The sequence below is a fragment of the Bacillus rossius genome, chromosome 3 (assembly GCF_032445375.1).
Source record: "Bacillus rossius redtenbacheri isolate Brsri chromosome 3, Brsri_v3, whole genome shotgun sequence".
Lineage (NCBI taxonomy): Eukaryota > Metazoa > Arthropoda > Insecta > Phasmatodea > Bacillidae > Bacillus > Bacillus rossius.
Window position 1 is genome coordinate 77,498,723 of NC_086332.1, and position 17,983 is coordinate 77,516,705.

Sequence of the window (17,983 nt, forward strand, 5' to 3'; positions counted from 1 at the left end):
ATAAAATAACTTAGTAAAATATTAGTAAAATATATTGCAAGAGATACAGTTCTTTGGATGCAAAAAACATAAATGTTACCAAAATTATTGCAGTTGTAAAACAGAAATAAATTTTGTTCCCTAATATTTTGTACCCATATATTTGATTTTTTACATATTTAATTCTTTTTACTTAATTTGCTTCCATTGAAGGAAAATTTTTACAATTGTGTGTATAACAAACAATTTCATAGCTATGGAAATTCAATTATTGTCATAAACATATATTTCATTAAAGTTTGCCATCAATCTGTTATTTATAGGAAAATGTTTGCAATTCTGTGTATGCCAAACCATTTCGTAGCTACGGAATTCCAATTATTGTCATAAACTTATATTTCATTAAAGTTTGCCATAAATCTGTTATTTATAGCCTTCGAATTTCGTTATTTTCAAAAGAAATAATTATTCTTTACATAACAATGTACTTTTAAAGTAAATATCAAATTGCATTCAACACTTTCTGAAACAAACTCCCCCATTAAAATGCGCTTTTCTGTAGAGACGTTCTGCAGACATAGATTCTTAATAGGCTGCTTGACCTTCAAGGATCATAAAAGACAGTTAACTATTGCAATTTCACCTACTGTCCCGATAGTCTTTTATGATAGCTAGTCAGCTTATTAATCGGAATATTCATCATGTACAGTTAATCTTGATGTATGTATCACAGATTGTGCGTGATTAAATAATCGGAGAATCGAAAAGTATGAAAATGAGAAATCGCAATTAACTTATAACTATTAAATCAACATTGTAAAATAAATTTGTAATTTAAAAAATATATGTTTTTGTGAAAGCTCATTGAAAAATCAGCTTTCATTTACATTTCATTGAGTCATTCCTATTGGTTGGAATAATTTTTTTGTGTAGGCCTATAAAAATTACACACTCGTGGGTTTCATTATTGTTTCCATTATTATTTATTGTATAATATTTACTTGAATGATAATTAGAAAGTAAATTTGTAATTTTAAAAATTTCAGGTTATAAGTGACAGTTACGAAAACTGATTCACAATTAAACCAATATTATTTTAGAAGCCCTTAGTCTTCGCCTGAATTAATGGGACTACCATAAAATTTAACACCCACTTATTATTTTCAATAATTAAACTTAAGTCTTAATTTTGTGTATTAAATTGCTGCTATTCAATTTTTTTTTTGCATTGGACAATATTTAACCCTGCCTACTCAGGACCAAAATATTTAATATTTTACATTACAAAAAGTCACAACATGGTCATTTATGTTCGTTTTGTTACATTTCATAATCATGTTTACCATAATATAGTTGCATTTTACACGAAAACACAATATCAAAAATTAAAACATTACAGAACACAATTTCCATAAAATAAAAACAGGTAATTATACATAAATTCAACTAACGATATTAAAACATGCCAAATAAAAGGCTATCATCATCATCATAAATAAGTAATAAATTTATCCTACTATTAAAAAAATCAAAGTGTCTTTAATAATTTTCCTTCGGCTATCCTCATGCACATTTGTTGCAAAGAAGAACAATATAGTCAACACAAATGTGACTCTTGCAAAACTCACTAAGTATGTTTCTCTTCCTGTCTCTTGATTTTGTGCACACAGTGTACCTTGAGTTTTTAACTAGTTTCGTAGGCAGCTGCTTATCAGTTTTAATTTTTCCAACGGATATCTTTTGAGATGAATTAGTTTTCTTTCGACAGTGCATTCATTTGCAAGTTCAAAACCCTACAGTTTTAAATAACTTGTCCTTTTGATCTCAATCTTTGCGTTTCTACGGTAAATAATTTGAACATATATTGACTCCATATGAGTAATTGTGTTAAATCTCGATGCCTGAGTCATACAGGGTTAACCATGTCTGATACACTCGTTTTCACATAGACGTATAAAATACATGCTAGTAGTGCAGTCAAATGCATTTATTTTGCAAATTAATTTCGTTCAAGAGAAAGATTTAGTGAAAACAGTTTAAACATTGTACCGCTACTTTAAGCATAAGTCCGCGAACAGAATTGAATATTTATTGTTTTTAATGAATAATATTTTGTTTCAAACTGTTTTATCTGTTAAATTGCAAGATTGAACTATTTATACTTTGTTAAAGACGTTTCTACGCACGCCGAACTCTAGGCGTAGGTGTATTGTTGAGAGGAATCTCATTTGTATGGACCCCTATGATGAATATTGATACGTTAACGTAATTTAGGATATTTTATATGTATTTTATTTATGTAAATATTCATTGTTATTAGTTTTCTTTTAAAAATTTATCGTATATTTGCACTGGTATTTATATTGTAAATAGCCTGTAGAGGCTAATTGCAGGTAAACTGTAACCTGAAGTTTGAACAGCCGGCCAATCAGGTGGCGGCTTACCTGAACGATATGTTTTCAGGTAAATTGAATACAGAATCAAGGAGAACGTTTTCGGATACTGCAGTGTATAGACGTCTGCCGCTGTGGGGCATTTATTTCATCAATATTTAATTAAATTTGGCAGTAATAGTGATATTTCGACGCAAAGTGTGTTAATAAAGATGTTTTACTTAAATTTTAGTCTTTATCCGCTGAGATAAAGATAATAGAAGTGAGAAATAAGTACGTGAGTAACTGTCTTCTTCGAACATTGTTTCACTACACAACCCACTCTGTTACATGTATAATTCTCCAGAAACATTTTACTCACGAAAATTAAGAGACTTTTTTATTTGAATTATTCAAGTATTAAATTGACATTTTTATTTATATTATACCCAGAGGTTAACCGAGATAAAGGACCGTGTTCTCCTAACGTATTTGAGACTAGCCAAGCCGAGGCAACAATTAATAAACATTTTAAGAAACATTCAATATTTTACTACCAAAAACATTTTTAAAATAATTATTCGTTTGATTAACTGTGCAAGTGAAGACGAACCAGTAAATACTTTTGTATTGTTGTAAATGTGTGCAACCTATTTCCCGATTATAAAGATACATATTTCGCTATAAGGAGACAAGCCAGAGAGGCAAAGTTTATTGTTTTTTGTGGAGCTTATAACATTGGAATTAAATGTTATCCTCTTTCTGTATTGTTAATCTTTACTACATTTGCCACATTTTTCTGCCATCAATAATAAATTTGTTTTAACCGACTGAATTATTTGTAGTGTTGTTAGTTAATAGCAGCCATTCCTGTAATTTAAGCCTAAGCATTTACAACAATTCAATTGTCCCTTCGTAACATCAAATCTAGTAATATTTATTTTCTTAAGGCGCCCAACACTACCCCTTTTATATGCTTATGTGTATGTGTCAGCAACAGTAACCAACACACCATTATATATATATTATAATTATTAATTGCAAAATCTACACTATCTGTAAGTGTATACCGTGTGCCTGTGTTGTATCACGAAGCTGCCCTACAACATTACAAATTTCAATTATCGTCAGTACATACGAACTATTTCGCTACTTCCCGACCAAGATCACTACATCTGAAACTAGCACCCTGCCACTTACAAGAATGTGTGCAATTTTTTTGCAACGCGACTGTTTAAAGAAGAGACTAAGATGCTTTCGCAGATAGGAATTACCTCCGGCCGTCACTGCAGCGGGAGGCGAATGACAACAATAGCAGTCCCCACCACGGTAGGGGGGAGGCGTGGCGGAAAGAAGGAGGGGTGCTGTAACCTCCCTATTGGTCAACTTCACCCTCCCCCATGGCTACCTCCAGAGACCACGCGGGCACATAGAGGAATGTGGAGAGGGTAAGAAGGAGCGTAGGGGAACCGTTCGGGCAGTTGACAAATTCGTAGACTTGACCGGTTCCCGTTCAATGACTTCATCAACAAGACTTTAATCCCAGCTTAAAAAAAATTGATAAAATTAAAAAGTTCAATTACACAGCATTAAGGGCCGCGTCTACCAAAACACCCCAACAGTGTGCAGAGCTTCAGGGAAAAAAACCATGCTATTTTAAAAATGTTCAAGATATGTATATGTGTGGTGTCTGTTTACGAAAAACATTTAAGAATACACTAAGGGTGTATGAGTAGTTCTGTTTCTGTATATTTTGTTTCTAAACTTTATTTCTAAACGAGTGGGTATGGCTAAAACACGTGTTTTCAGCATAATTATTAGGCATGAAACATCCAGTAACAATACTTGAAAACACTCAAGGGACATGAAGGCACCTTTATCTTCACTTCTTAAAATGGTTACCACTCAAATCTCATAGCTGCCCTACGCATGTTAGTCCACAGCCTTGCACTTAGAGGCAATGCCTCACTAGAAGCACCAGCGAGCATCGCACTTATCATCCCGCCTCACTAACACAAATGCACCCCTTGCTAGGTAGGCTTTTTATAAACAGCATTGTAATGTGCACAGCTGGTTCACCCTTAAATAAATATTGTTAGGAGGATACAAGAGGTGAAGCAACAAGACACCCTGGCCAGTTGGGGGTCCAGGGAGGCCCGTCAGACCACCGCTCTGTCCTCTTCAGGGGTTTGGCATGTTTGCAAAACCCCATCTGCAGGAAGTGTTATAACTAAGACACCATTGTTCTCGATGCTTCGGGTGCCAAGTCAACCCTGATGAGGCAATACTTTTAAGGGCTGCGAGACCTATCCAGAACGGGGACTAAAGGGGATATAAACAGCAAGGTTTACCCACGAGGAAAGTGAAGTGAAGACAGGATATATGTGCAAAGAAAGGTGCATCGGAGACCGAAGCATCTCGGATGATGTTTGTGCGACTGATGAGTGAGTAGTGCGAGACAGTGTGTTAGAACAGAGGTGTGCGGTAAGGGGCAAGCATAAGAAAGAGCCACTGTGGAGCTGAGCTTCAGTGGAGAGAGTAAATTGTGAACTTAATGAAAGAGTGTTCAATATGTGGACAGACATTTAAATTGTAATTTAATTAACAGTGTAAATATTAGCTGATAAATAGAAACCCTATAAAATTAATTAGACAATCCTTTCTGACTTGTTTTCCCACTTACGTAACATTTGGTGTCAGAAGTAGGGATAACCCTACTTAATAGACTTAGGATTCAGTTTTTAAATTTAAATAAATAAAAAGAATAAAATTTTTATAAAAAATTAAGATTTAGCTATTTGAGTATAAAGTTAGTGTTAGGAACTGTAGTTAGTTTTGAGTAGAAGTTAAGGCTATGTCAAAGTTGAAATTTGAAATTAGTTAATAGGACATAAATGGCAGTTAAGTTGTCAGTGCATGTTGACGAGTAAGATGGTGGCTGACAAACTTACAAACATAATGGCTTTCTTGGTCGAAATAAAGAATAACCAGGAGAAACTGGAGAATTAATTGGAGAGTAACCAGGAAAAAATGGGATAGTTGTCTGGAGGGAATGAAGAATGTCCAGAAAGAGATGAAGAATAAAATTAAGAGTGGCCAAGAAGATGTGAAGAATGAAATGAAGAGTGAAACTGACAAAATTAAAAAAGGCATAAGAAAATATTTAAAATGAGCTGGTGAAGGCACAAGAAGACAATCGAAATGAGGTAGTGGCTGCTCAAGAATAAATGACGTTGAGTCTGATGAAACCAGCATTCAATTCGAAGGATAAGGACAATGTTTTACGCAGAATCTAACCGAACATGTAGAATTGATGGCACAACAGCTAGCTCTGCTTGAGCAGACCACTGAACAGCTTGTAGCAGCTGTAACTGAAGAATGCCGACGAATGATTAAGGAAGCTACAGCTGCTACAAACCGAAAGAGTGTTTCTGGGGAGGTCAAAGTGGAAAGCCCAAAGTTCAAGCCATACCAGTTCCTGACCAGAAGGACTATGCTGTATTAGTAGAAGCTTTTGAGCTAAGATATGGTGACTGACAAATGGGTGAGGTGTATAGGACTGCTGTGAAGTCACACCAACAGCGATCCTTCAGAGACCCTTCAGGAGTTCGAGGCTTGTGCACCTTGCCTACCCTTAGGTTCCTGTAAAGTTCCGACAGCACCTAAATACTGATGCATTTATAGTTTGACTTAGGGATACAGATATCCAGTAAACCCTTTGTTTGACTCACCACAAAAAGAGCTGTGATGCTCTTGTTCACGCCTTGGAAAATGATGATGCCTAAATTGCTTCAAGAAACATGAGAACCAGGGCAAGGTGAACTGTGATTGAACCCTACCACAAGGTAAATTCTAATGCTAATGAAGAAAATATCCTCAGGGCATTAAAAAGCCTTGGAAGCCTCAAGGTTGCCCATGGTGCTTCGCATGTCTAGAACAAGGGCATGTCCAGTGAGACTGCCCAAACTGTGGGAGGAAACTGAAGAAGGAAGGGCAGCGATGTGATAATAGGGTTAAGGAGGAGGAAAATCTTCAGGTTCGAAAAGCAGGACGTCAACCACGGTGCGACTAGGGCACGTTCAATGGATGTGCCCAGAACAGGAACATACACAGCAGGACTGCCTAATGCGAAAAGAGATGTAACTGTAACAAATAAAGAATATCAAAGTCCAGAATAATCTCGAAACAGAACTATGATCCCTAAGAGTTGGAGCACGGCCTCGATGTTATATCTGTCAAGAAGTGGACCATATTCAGTATGATTGCCATATGCGTACGAAGACATTGCAGCATCAACAACAGCAGCAGACTGTTACCTGTTCGGGACGAACAAGTTTAATGTTAAGAGGATACTAGAGGTGAGGCAAAAAGGCAGGCCAGCTAGCCCAGTGCGCCGGCCAGCGGGTACTCCAGGAAAGGCCCCATCTTCCAGACATCTAGCCCCCATCAGGCTGCTACTACATGGTAGTCCAACAAGCACGATGCCTCTCTTTTCCCTTCACGGGTTCGGCATGCTTCCAGAACCCTGTCTGCAGAAATGCTATAACTAGGAAACAATTATTCTCAGAGCTTCGGGTGTTGAGTCGACCCTGATGACACAACACTCCGAAGGGTTGCGAGACCTTTCCATAGTGGGGGCTGAGGGGTATATCAATTGCGAGGTTTACCTGCAGGGACAGTGAAGTTAAGATGATAAGTGACCCCATGGTGAGTGCAAGATGAAGACGAGCGATAGACTTTGTGTACGAAGATTATTGCATCGGGGGCCGAAGCATACAGGACGATGTTGTGTGTGCAGCATATAACTGAATACAGTGAGGCAGTGGGACAGAGGTGCGAGGTAAGAGGCAAGCAATAGAAAGAGACACTGTCGAGATGAGCTCCAGTGGGGAGAGTAAATTGTGGACTTAATAAAAGCGTGATTAATTTGTGGACAGACTTTCGAAAGTTATTTTAATTTATAGTGCAAATATTAGCTGATAAATAAAAACAGCATTTAATTAATTGGGCTATCCTTCCAAACCAGTGTTCCCACTTTCATATCAATATTTTTAGAAGCCCTGCTGAATATCAACTTTTGGTATTATCCCCCCCATTCGCCTAATTACAGAGCATTGCCATGAGCCTTGTGCCCTCTGTAGGTATGCATCAAGCAAGCAAGGCTACAATGTTGCTAGGTTGGAGATAAAAATGTTGCTATCAACTAAACAGTTCAGTTGTAATGAAAGTTAATTTGTATCAATTAATTTTAGCTAGCCATATATATTTGTTTATGAAAAGATTTTCCTACCAAAATGTCCTTATTTAATGGATTTTATAAACTTTAAAGGCCAATTTAAAGTCCCAGCATGTGGTATGTAACCTTCAACTTCAAATTCCATATTTTTAGTACATAATTCATTAAATCAATAAAAAAATAAAGGTTTTCTCAAAAGAACCCGGGTTGTTCAAGGTTTTGGGAAAACGTTATTTTTATTGATTTTATTAATATACCAAAAATAAAGAGTTTCAAGACGAAGCCTACAAACCAATTGTTAATACAAAACTGTAAAACACACAATTTCATGATTTCAGTACAGTTAGGACTTTTTGACATTTATTTCATTAAAAACCATTAAATAAGGACTTGTTTGGTAAACTTAAAATACCGTGCAGATACACAAAAAATTATATAGGATACTACAGTCTTCGGTCAGAAACTATGTACATTCCTTGATATGCTGCCGGCCTAACTGTAAGTGTACACAAGGCAGACAAAGGCTAGCGATGCGACTCACTGGAGGATGCCTCCCTCTGCGAGGTAGGTGTGCAGCACGCTGGCATCGGAGGGCAGCATGGTGATGACACGGCCCGATCGTGCTGCTACCTCACCAGCTCCCGCGCACGCCTCGGCCCCTGCCGCTGCCAGTCGCGCCGCTGCCTCGGGTACCACGTCATACACAGCCAGTTGGTGGCCCTGCGGCACACCAGCTACCTATGCTATAACATGCTCCACAATGCAAGGTTGGCAGCCGTGCACTTGGCCTGCTGGTTTGGGTTCAGATTTTTTTTTTTTTTGGAAAAAACCAATTGAAAAAAATTCCAATCTATGAACCATCAGTTTTTTTTTTCTATATTTATATTAATAATAAATTCATTACAAAATTTAACTTGTTTTATTAAAAATTTATCATAAATAACATATACAAAGTAGGTATATTACAGATGCACAAAAATTACGAAAAACAGGATGATTTCAGCTTATTATACCTAACTAATCAGTTAAAAATTCATCAAGTAATAGATAAATAATATATCATTCAAAGTGTAGACAACTAAAGAGAAGGTTTTTTGTAAGCGTAATATTAACAAGTTTATTGTTTAGAAAAAATCATGTACAGAAAACCCACAAAAATGCAGATTTTTTGAGCAAAAAAACTCAAGTAATGGTCAACACCCATGGTTTATTTTAAAAAAATTAAAACCCACATGGGTTAATTTTTTTAAAAAATCCCAGATTTTTGCCAACCCTAGCAATCATATCTCATTGACATCCAGAGGCGATGAGGGGTGAAGAGATGCTACTGGAGCACTGATGAAATGAATGGGTGAAATGAATTGGTGAAGGAAAAGGGAGTACCTTGAGAAAACCCACTAGCTCACTGTAAAGTCTGCTACGTTTACCACATATGAAAAATCATACATTTACACACCCAGGAATCAAACCCAGATCGCTTTTATAGGAAGCAAGTGCTCTAACATTAGAATGTCGTGAATTGAGGAGTATGAGGTGTTGTGTTACTGTTATTGACTAAAATTAAATTGAAATATACTTGAGAGAACTAGAACATTATCCATGATCAGACTGTCAAAGGGTGATAAACATGCAGTAGGAGATGCATGTTTCAACCCTACGGTACCAGTAAACTAAAGTAAACAGCCAGGTTAGCCGAGGTCCACAACAAGAGCCGTAGCCAAGGGGGAGGCCCGTTGGGGCAAAACACCCCTCAAAAAAAAAAGCAAAGACATAATTCCAAAACTTCAGCAAATTAGTTATGTAAGTTTACAGAGCGATTATTGTAATCTTTGCTGGACTCCTGTAATTTACTCCCCATTGTGGACTAACCTGCCTTACACACAGAAGCTGCAGTAATTTTGTTATCACATAGTCTACATTTGATGTCGTTGCACACTTACTTTTCAAACAAACTTGACATGGGTGTTTCAATTGTTTAATAACATTCATATGTATGTAGATATGACTTGTTTAAATGAAATCATCCCAAAATTAAATAAATAATAAATATTTAAAAAAATATATAAACAGTAGAGTTTATTTACCCTCAGGCAAAATCTTTAAATTTCTATGTTTAGATGGTCGAGTTCTAAAAGTCTACTAGATCTCAGATTTTGGTGCGACAATAAATTTTCTTTTAAAATTCCTCTATAAAGAAAACTCAGCCATCAACAAAAAATTATGTATGGATACAATGGACCCACTACTTCACAAAAACCTGGCCACAAGAAGAGTGTACCTTGTTGAGCAGATTGGCTGCCATCGGTGAGCCCATGTTACCCAGGCCAACGAACCCGACAGCAGATGACTGCTCTGTCGAACCTGGAAACAATGCGTTTAGAGATGTGAGAAAATTTTCCATCCGGAAATATATATTGTGTGTGTGTGTGTGTATTTTTCCTGAAAATTTTCCCTATTTACCAATACCAACAATAATTTACAAAATTTAAGATAGGTTGATATACTAGGACAATAGTATAATCTTTCTATGCTGTAGTATGAACGCATGTATGGTTTTTCTATTTGTCCTCTATTACATTTTCAAACCACTTTTATGCTACCATTATATTAAAGTACCTACATGTAAAAAACTTTGAAGCTAAAAAGTAGGTATAGAACTGTGTAGTATGCCTGTTTATAGGCTTACAGTACAGTTTGTCTTTCTTTACCACCTAATAGCTAACTTTCTGTTATTATGTTAAGTTTGTATAAAACACTTGAAAAATTTGTGTGTTTGTGTTTTTATGAGAAAATAGGTAAAACTCAGAAAATTTGCTGTAAAATAACTGGAAAATTTCCCAACAAAACTTTTTTTTGAAAACTAACATTTCCAAACACTACACAAGTCTTCTAACAATGCATTCACGTGTTTAAAGGGGGGGAAAAGAGGCACCTGCCCTGGGCTATATTTCCCAGAAAATTATATTCTTTAACAGTAACAGTTCTTATTTTGCAACAAATGCATGAACTTAATCATAAATATGCGAATGTCTTCATGTATACCTACTCTACTGTGTTCAAGTATTCCCAAAATGCTGCAGAGCATTACACTAACAGCACAATGGTTACACTTTTCATAACAGTTTGCTCTGTCAGTATCCCATCATAGCAGCAAGTTTATATGTAGTAATGAGTTAAAGACACACACTATTAATGACCAAACTTGTATTCACCAAATTAGCACTTATGTACTACATATTTTGGGTGTACAGTTAGCCCATTTTATTTTATGGTAGCATTTTATATCTATAATATAAATTTTAATAATGTACTAAAGAAGCCTCAGAATACATTTTCTGCCATTGACTCATAGTTCCTTAAAACAGCCCTAAAATTACAGAAATGATATTCCTAAATTAAATATCACTTGCAACTTGGCCTACAGGCAACGGTAGATTTCTTCAAAGTTCGCATATATTTTGGAACATTTTGGAAACCTTATAAACAATGAACCCTAAATTTTTTCAAAAATTTTGTAAAAGGATTGATCCAACATTTTCGCAAATTCACGCAGCCAAAATGTTTCCTATGTTTTCTATTCAATGCATCCAGCATTTTCGTGGAATTTCTTTAATAATCTCTATAAGAATAATGTGACCATGAGCATGACATTGATCTGACACAGGTAAATAAATTATGTGATTTGCTGCTAAAACGAACATCCATGAAAATTTTAAAAAACCATTCTATCTCATAAGCTAGGCATTAACAAAATTTGTTCGCCTATTGTGCTAAGGGAAGAAGCTATAAACGAAATTGCAGGCATAATATTGTGGTAATATTTAGAAGATATACAACAATTTTGAACAGGCTCAGTACCTATTGTCTCTTCAGAAGAAATGTTTTTTTTTTATTATTCTGCAGCTCATTTGGGTTACCTCTCTGCAATAAGAAATGGCCATAACAAAAACTGTTTTCAGACAAAAATTTTACATAAGATTAAGATGGTGTCTACAACAACTTTCAATAATTTTTATAGCGAACCTACTAAGGAATTTTTTTTTTCCTCTCCTATTTTTTCACTCTTTGCAATAATAGTTGGGTATATCAAAAATCCTATTTTAAAGGATGGTATATTTTTTCATACCAAGAAAATTATAGCGATTTTTCTGTTTTACAAAAAAAAAAATCCTCATTTCTTTCCCCTTGATCTGATTTTGTCCAATAACGAAATTGACCGTAATGACTGTTATCATGTCCATAAAAATGTGATGTATATAGATAGAAATAAAGATATGCATGAAACTAAGAACTAGGCGAGAATTTTCCAGAAATCACACCATAGTAACTATTGCAATACGTTGTCTTTGTTCAACTCTACCGAAAATGATGAATCATACTGGTAGTTGATTTAGAAGAATAGGTTAATGAATTAACATTTGATGAGTAGTGCATAATAAAGCTTTAATATCTCAGAAGATATGGCTTTGAGGAAAAAAAATTATTTTTATTGAAGTTCTTCTAGTGACTTGCACTACTGGTTTAAGGAGTGTCTGGCAACTGTCAGCTAAAAATTTAAATATCAAGTGAAAAATATTTTTATTTGTAAAATCTTTAAGTGAACTTATTTTCTTGAAATGAAAACCAAAAATATCCATTGTATGTTTTTTCCCCCCATACTTGACAGTCAAAGTCCCATTTTTTTACATTTTGATAGGCAACAAAAAAAAAAACTAATAACATAAATGAATAGCGGAATTAAATTTTGAGATGGCTTCCTTTTGCCTTATTACAATGGAAGATCCATGTAATTAGGTGTCACTGCACTTTGAAATGTTATAAAATTAAAAACTTTTTTGGCAATTATTGTGGATTGGTTTTCAACTGGTTGGAATGGTAATTCGAAAGTTCTATCACAGTAGTCTAGTACTATTGAAAGGCCAAAAATAATCTAATTATTTTGATAAAATACATGAAAGAATCCAGGCATATGTAAGGCAGTAATTGATACCAAATTGTGGTCACTAAAAAATGCCTCTGTCCCAGAATTGTATAATAACTTAGGTATCAGCATGTAGCATGGAATTTCATATAAATTGTATGTACTTGTCCTATTTGTGTAATATTGCCCAATCTGGGTGTTTTAAATATTAGCCTAGCCTACAACTGCAGTTGCAAACCAAATCATAATTTCATAAGAGTTAAAAATGCTAGTTGTAAAACTTGAATGAAATCCAAGACTTATGACAACCAACGTAAAGACTAGCCAATCAGCACTAAAACACACACTACAGAGTTAAAACCACCTATATTTATTTTATTGTATTGTATGACTCACGCATGGAAACAAACACTCCAAAATGTAAAACACTTAGTTTAGGTTGTTATTCATTTTGCTGCTACATGTATTTATAAATTTACCTGAGAAAAGTAGGTACCATTTTCATGTCCAAGAAAAACTCTTTCATAGCTACTTCATTGACTTAGCTAGTTTGTGATTCTTACAAATATTTTTCATGATATGACATAAAGGAGGCCTGTACTACAATGACAGGAAAGCGGAGCCGGATAATGTAAATGGAGACGGATCTCACGGAACAAATTATGAACAATTGCATATTCAGCACACAGACCCGTACAGATTAGTTCGGCAATGCTGAGCTCTACCATTTACGTTACTACATGCAATCAATAGAAGCCAAGTATTTGGCTGTGGTGGTAGCTATGCTTGTTTAAAATATGTTAAAATTATTACAAGTACACTGATTAACTAAGGTTCTAAAATTACTTTGTGGTTTATTCGTATTGTATATTACAATTTCAGACGTGTTATACCTCCGAGTTCAAAATTTGTTCAATTCAATTAATATTTTATAACCTTGAAACGAAATCTCATTGGTTACCATTCCTTAAGAGACAGTAAGATTGCCCAGAGATCCGTCTCTATTTATGTGATTCGTCTCCTTTCCGTGCCATTGTATACCAGTTTTCAGTGTTTTTTTGCAAGTCACTATTTTAATTTCACAAAAACTTGACAAAACGTAGGTACCGATAATAGAAAAAAAACTATAATATAAAAAGAACAAACTTGTCACACATCTTCTGGCCTGTCTCATAAAACTACGGTGTATATGTTCATTATACTTCCAAAAAGAGTATGCACAGAGATAAAATCGCTTAAACAAAATCTGCGCCATAATAAACCAATCAAAACAGTAAACATAAACCTGTCAATTAAAAGCAGAATGGTAAACAAAACTGTAAAATCAATTTTTTTTATTTCAATAGAAAAAATTCTCTGAGGCAAAATATAAATATAGAAGGAAATAAGGCACATTTGTATTTATCGCGGTCTTAAATGCTCAAAGTTACTATTGTTTCATGAAAGCAACACGTACAATTTTTTTTTTTTTTTTTATTTATTTTATAGTGGCCTACAGTCTGAAGCCCACGGCCATAGGGTAACGTGACCTTATGCGAATCTTTTATCATATCTTAGCAATCATATCTCTGTATGTAAATTAACACCCATGCCTAACCCGGGACTCGAACCCAGAAACCCTCGCACCACAAGCCGGTGTGCATCCGACTGCGCTACGGAAGTCGGCTCAACACGTACGAGATTATTATTTTGTGCCACTTTGCTTCTCAGAACACTCGCTTAGAGAGCATGCTGATTACACCAAAACATTTGGTTAATTTTTTATTTACTTCCATTAATTATATAAATTTGTATCAATTATAATATACCTACTCGTCTAGCAATAAAACTATTATCTGGAGGTAATGAGCCAGCTACAACTGTAGAATCTTTAATAAAGTATAGGCCTAGTCTGCATTTCACCCAGTTCACCCTGTCATCGTTTTAAAAACCTTTCAAGCCTTTCCATCTTTATTCTCTCCTGACGTATGCCGCATCAAAAGATTATCCACATCCCAGATTTTTAATATTTACTGATGGCCTGCACAGTGCAGAATAAAATTAAGAAGTTATAAATTGTATGTGTGTATTCTAATATGGACAGTGATCATCCTCTTGTTTTCTGAATTGACATCGTACCACTTTGGTCCTAATTACGCCTGTGTCCTAGCCATATCTATACCGTCCACCACTGTAATAGAGTGCCCGGTGGCGTCATGGTCAGGTGCCGCCAGTGTTGTGTATTAAGATACTCTTTCTTGGTTTTTAGGATATGCAAAAAGACATTGCATAATTAATTCAGGTGTAATTAAATGCTTTTACAGCCATCCAGATACAGACTAGCAGCATCTCATTTTTAAATAAGTGTTACCATTGATGCCACTTCCACTCTCACATAATGGAATTGGCAACTTTGTAGTCTTTGTGATAAATCTGGCACTCCAGTTTGCCTCTTGTAGTCCCCCAATAGTTAGGTAATTGTTTTAACTAATATTTAATTCCATTGCCATCCCATACATCTTTGAACATTTTCTTCTTTTGTTATATCTGGGGCTCCGTGCTGAACTCACCAAGTGTTTTTGAGCGAAAGGCCTATCTCCAATTCCATCATTTAAAAGTGTCGCTTAGTCAGGCATGAAACATCTTATGGGAACGACTGGCTCTGGTGCTTTTAACAGGTAATTTGACGTCGTACCGACCGAAGGCCATTAGCCCAGCCTCGGATCGCAGTACTGGCTCCTGCTGGCGGAACGCACCCCTCGCCAAATCTCCACCAGGGTCAAACGAGCGGCGTAATGCAAGAACTCTCAATGCCATAAATGGTGTAGTGTAATTACAACCAGTGCGACAGTACACCCATTAATCAAACAGTGCACTGATCAAGTCAACCCGAATTAATCAATTGTGTTTCGAATGTGCATCGTAAGACGTAAGTGTAACTCCCTTAAGGAATATGCGTTAACGAATGTCCTTAATTTTCGTCTCGGTTCAGAGCCTCGAATTAAGCAAATCCACAAACACACATAAAATCAGTGGGTTTTAGCGTTTAGTAACAGTCTTTAACTTGACTTGCCGTTACCCGACCTCTGATTAAGGCCCGAGAGGTACCTGACGAGCGCTACGCGACGCGGTGCGGAATCACTAAAAAGACGGTCGGTATAGGCACAGTTCCGCGGAATACACGCCGAGTCGACGTGAGCAGCAGCGAATTAGAAGGTTACGTGATTACATTACTTACAGAAGGAGCGATCGGTGAGCACAAAGGTAAAGGCTGCTCACGGACGAACACGTCTTTACCCGGCGCGGAGTGGTTCGAGACTGCCGAACATGGCCACCTTGCAAGGGGGAGGGGGGGAACTTTCACTTCCCTTGTGAGATGGCACCAAAAAATTATATTATATTAATTGGTTGAATTATAAAAAAAAACACATTCCAGGAGCTTAAATAAAATCTATCACCTGGTAATTGGGTGCTTAAGGCTTAACAGCTGTTTTGTATTATTTAATTATTTGAAATGTCGCACCAAGTTTGCGACTGTCAATATAGTAACAAATTGTCTCAATGTAAATTGTTTAGGTTTGATTTCTCCTAACCTGACTTGATCAGGTTCACGGGCACTGTAACTAAGGCCAGTGGCCGCGGCGACTGGTAATGAGGTTCGTTGCCCACTTCGTGTGTGCGGTGCTCGCACGGATTACCTACGACGCACTTGCTTAATGCTTATGAATAATTAATATTGTTCTAGTTTCTCATTCATTGATTGTTTTATTAAATCGAGTCCCCGGGGTCTCGTGCCTGAAGTTTATTCGAATTTATCGAGGTCACGCCCGGGGCTCTCGTTTGACTCATTCCGGCTGGGCTAGGTGTTGTGAGTTGAGAGTAGTTCATAGGTTGGTATGAAATGAGAAACAAAAATAAAGCCAGTATGAAACATGGGGGAGAAACTCTAATTACCGAGACTGAGACCTAGTTTTTTGAAGTAGTTATGGGCCCGTCCGCTAGATAGTAGTTTTCATAATATATTGCTGACATAACTACATTAATTTATTAGGAGAAGTAATGTATAAGCTATTATCAGGCAGACAAACCAGTGAAAATTCACTCTATTTAGGTAGCCACTAATTTTGTGGTGTGTAATACAATGAGTTTTTGCACATCCTACTCCTTTATTTATTACATGACGGTTTATTACAAAACAGCATTAAGTATTTTCGCATAGATTTTAGTTTTGCGCTGTCAAGGAGATAACTTAATATAACCGAAAAAAACGTATTAACTCGGCACCAGACTCATCCTGGGACTTCCCCGTTCCACCTCACGACAACAACTCCTGCAGCAGACCGGACTCCCCCACATCCATGAAATCATCATCAAATCAACCAAGAAATCCCTTAAGAAATGTTCATACAGCCTCAACCCCCTCATCAGACTCAATGCCGATCCCCCCCCCCCCCCCCCCCCGCCGCAGACTCAACACACCCCAGAAGACCCCTCTTCACGACCGACCACCTCGAAGCAGAGGACTCTGAAGAGGAAGAAGACGACATCCCAGTGGGCGGGGCCGGCGACTAACCCAGGGGACCAGCACTTCTACAAGAATGCGCTGCGGGACAAATGATTCACGGTACTCCAGCATCTCTACCATGACCACCCCACCGAAACATCATCCCAGCCGCCGTTGCACAGGCCAGCCCCGAGCCAAACAGGCCTGGCCTCACCACCACACCATCATCAACTTCTCCAACCCATGTAAGGAAACACCTCACTGCTCATCAATCACCAGCCCCCAAGGACTCTTGTGTTGGGAGGGGCCCAGTTCCATGTATATAATATTGTCAATAACTGTTTTCTTGTTTATTGTATCAGATTTTCCCCTTCATGGAAATAATTGTGTATACTCTTTTTAAAATAGACATTTTTTGGCGGGGTGAACACCCTGGGGGGGTCCCCCATTAAAAAAAAAAAAAAAAAAAAAACTTTGTATGATAACCACTAATCCGATTTTTTATTTGTTGGTAGTTATGGGCCCGCCCAACAGATAGCGACACAGGTTGCGTGAAGCATGGTTTCAGTTTCCACTGTAAGAGTCGCACTTCTTTATTTCCCTCCTTGTTATGTGGTATGAAAACACAACATGGCGCAGTCGGTAGGATTAAGTACGGAAATTATATAAAATGAAATATATAAACAAATAACTGATTGAGGATCAGGGATAAAGTGTACAGAAGAGACAAGGCAATTTAGTGAAGATGGAGTCATTCAAGCTGTCGTCGTCGCCATTGGTTCTGGATGGTAATCTCTGCGAAAATTTTCGGATGTTTAAACAAAGCTTTGAGATTTTCATGCTAGCTACGGGTTATGACTCAAAGCAGCCTCAAGTTAAAGTAGCGATGTTGTTAAATGTTATAGGCGAAGAGGCAGTAGAATTATACAACACTTTTGACTTATCAGAAGAAGACAAAAAGGATTTTGATAAAGTTTTTCAGGCATTCTCAT

The 17,983-nt window shown here is 36.7% G+C and overlaps 1 protein-coding gene across 2 annotated transcripts in view; it reads right to left on the bottom strand.

The window, feature by feature from the left end:
- LOC134530934 (3-hydroxyisobutyrate dehydrogenase, mitochondrial) overlaps positions 1-13,958 on the bottom strand; it is a 59,134-nt gene extending 45,176 nt beyond the window's left edge. Inside the window, exons 1-3 of one of the 2 annotated variants that reach the window (XM_063366257.1) lie at positions 12,988-13,641; positions 9,866-9,948; positions 8,129-8,307 (exon numbers count right to left, since the gene is read on the bottom strand). In XM_063366257.1, the coding sequence (XP_063222327.1) occupies positions 8,129-8,307; positions 9,866-9,901 (215 nt within the window). In that variant the 5' untranslated portion in view covers positions 9,902-9,948; positions 12,988-13,641. The other variant, XM_063366255.1, reaches the window with a different exon arrangement.
- Between the last annotated feature and the right edge of the window lie 4,025 nt (positions 13,959-17,983).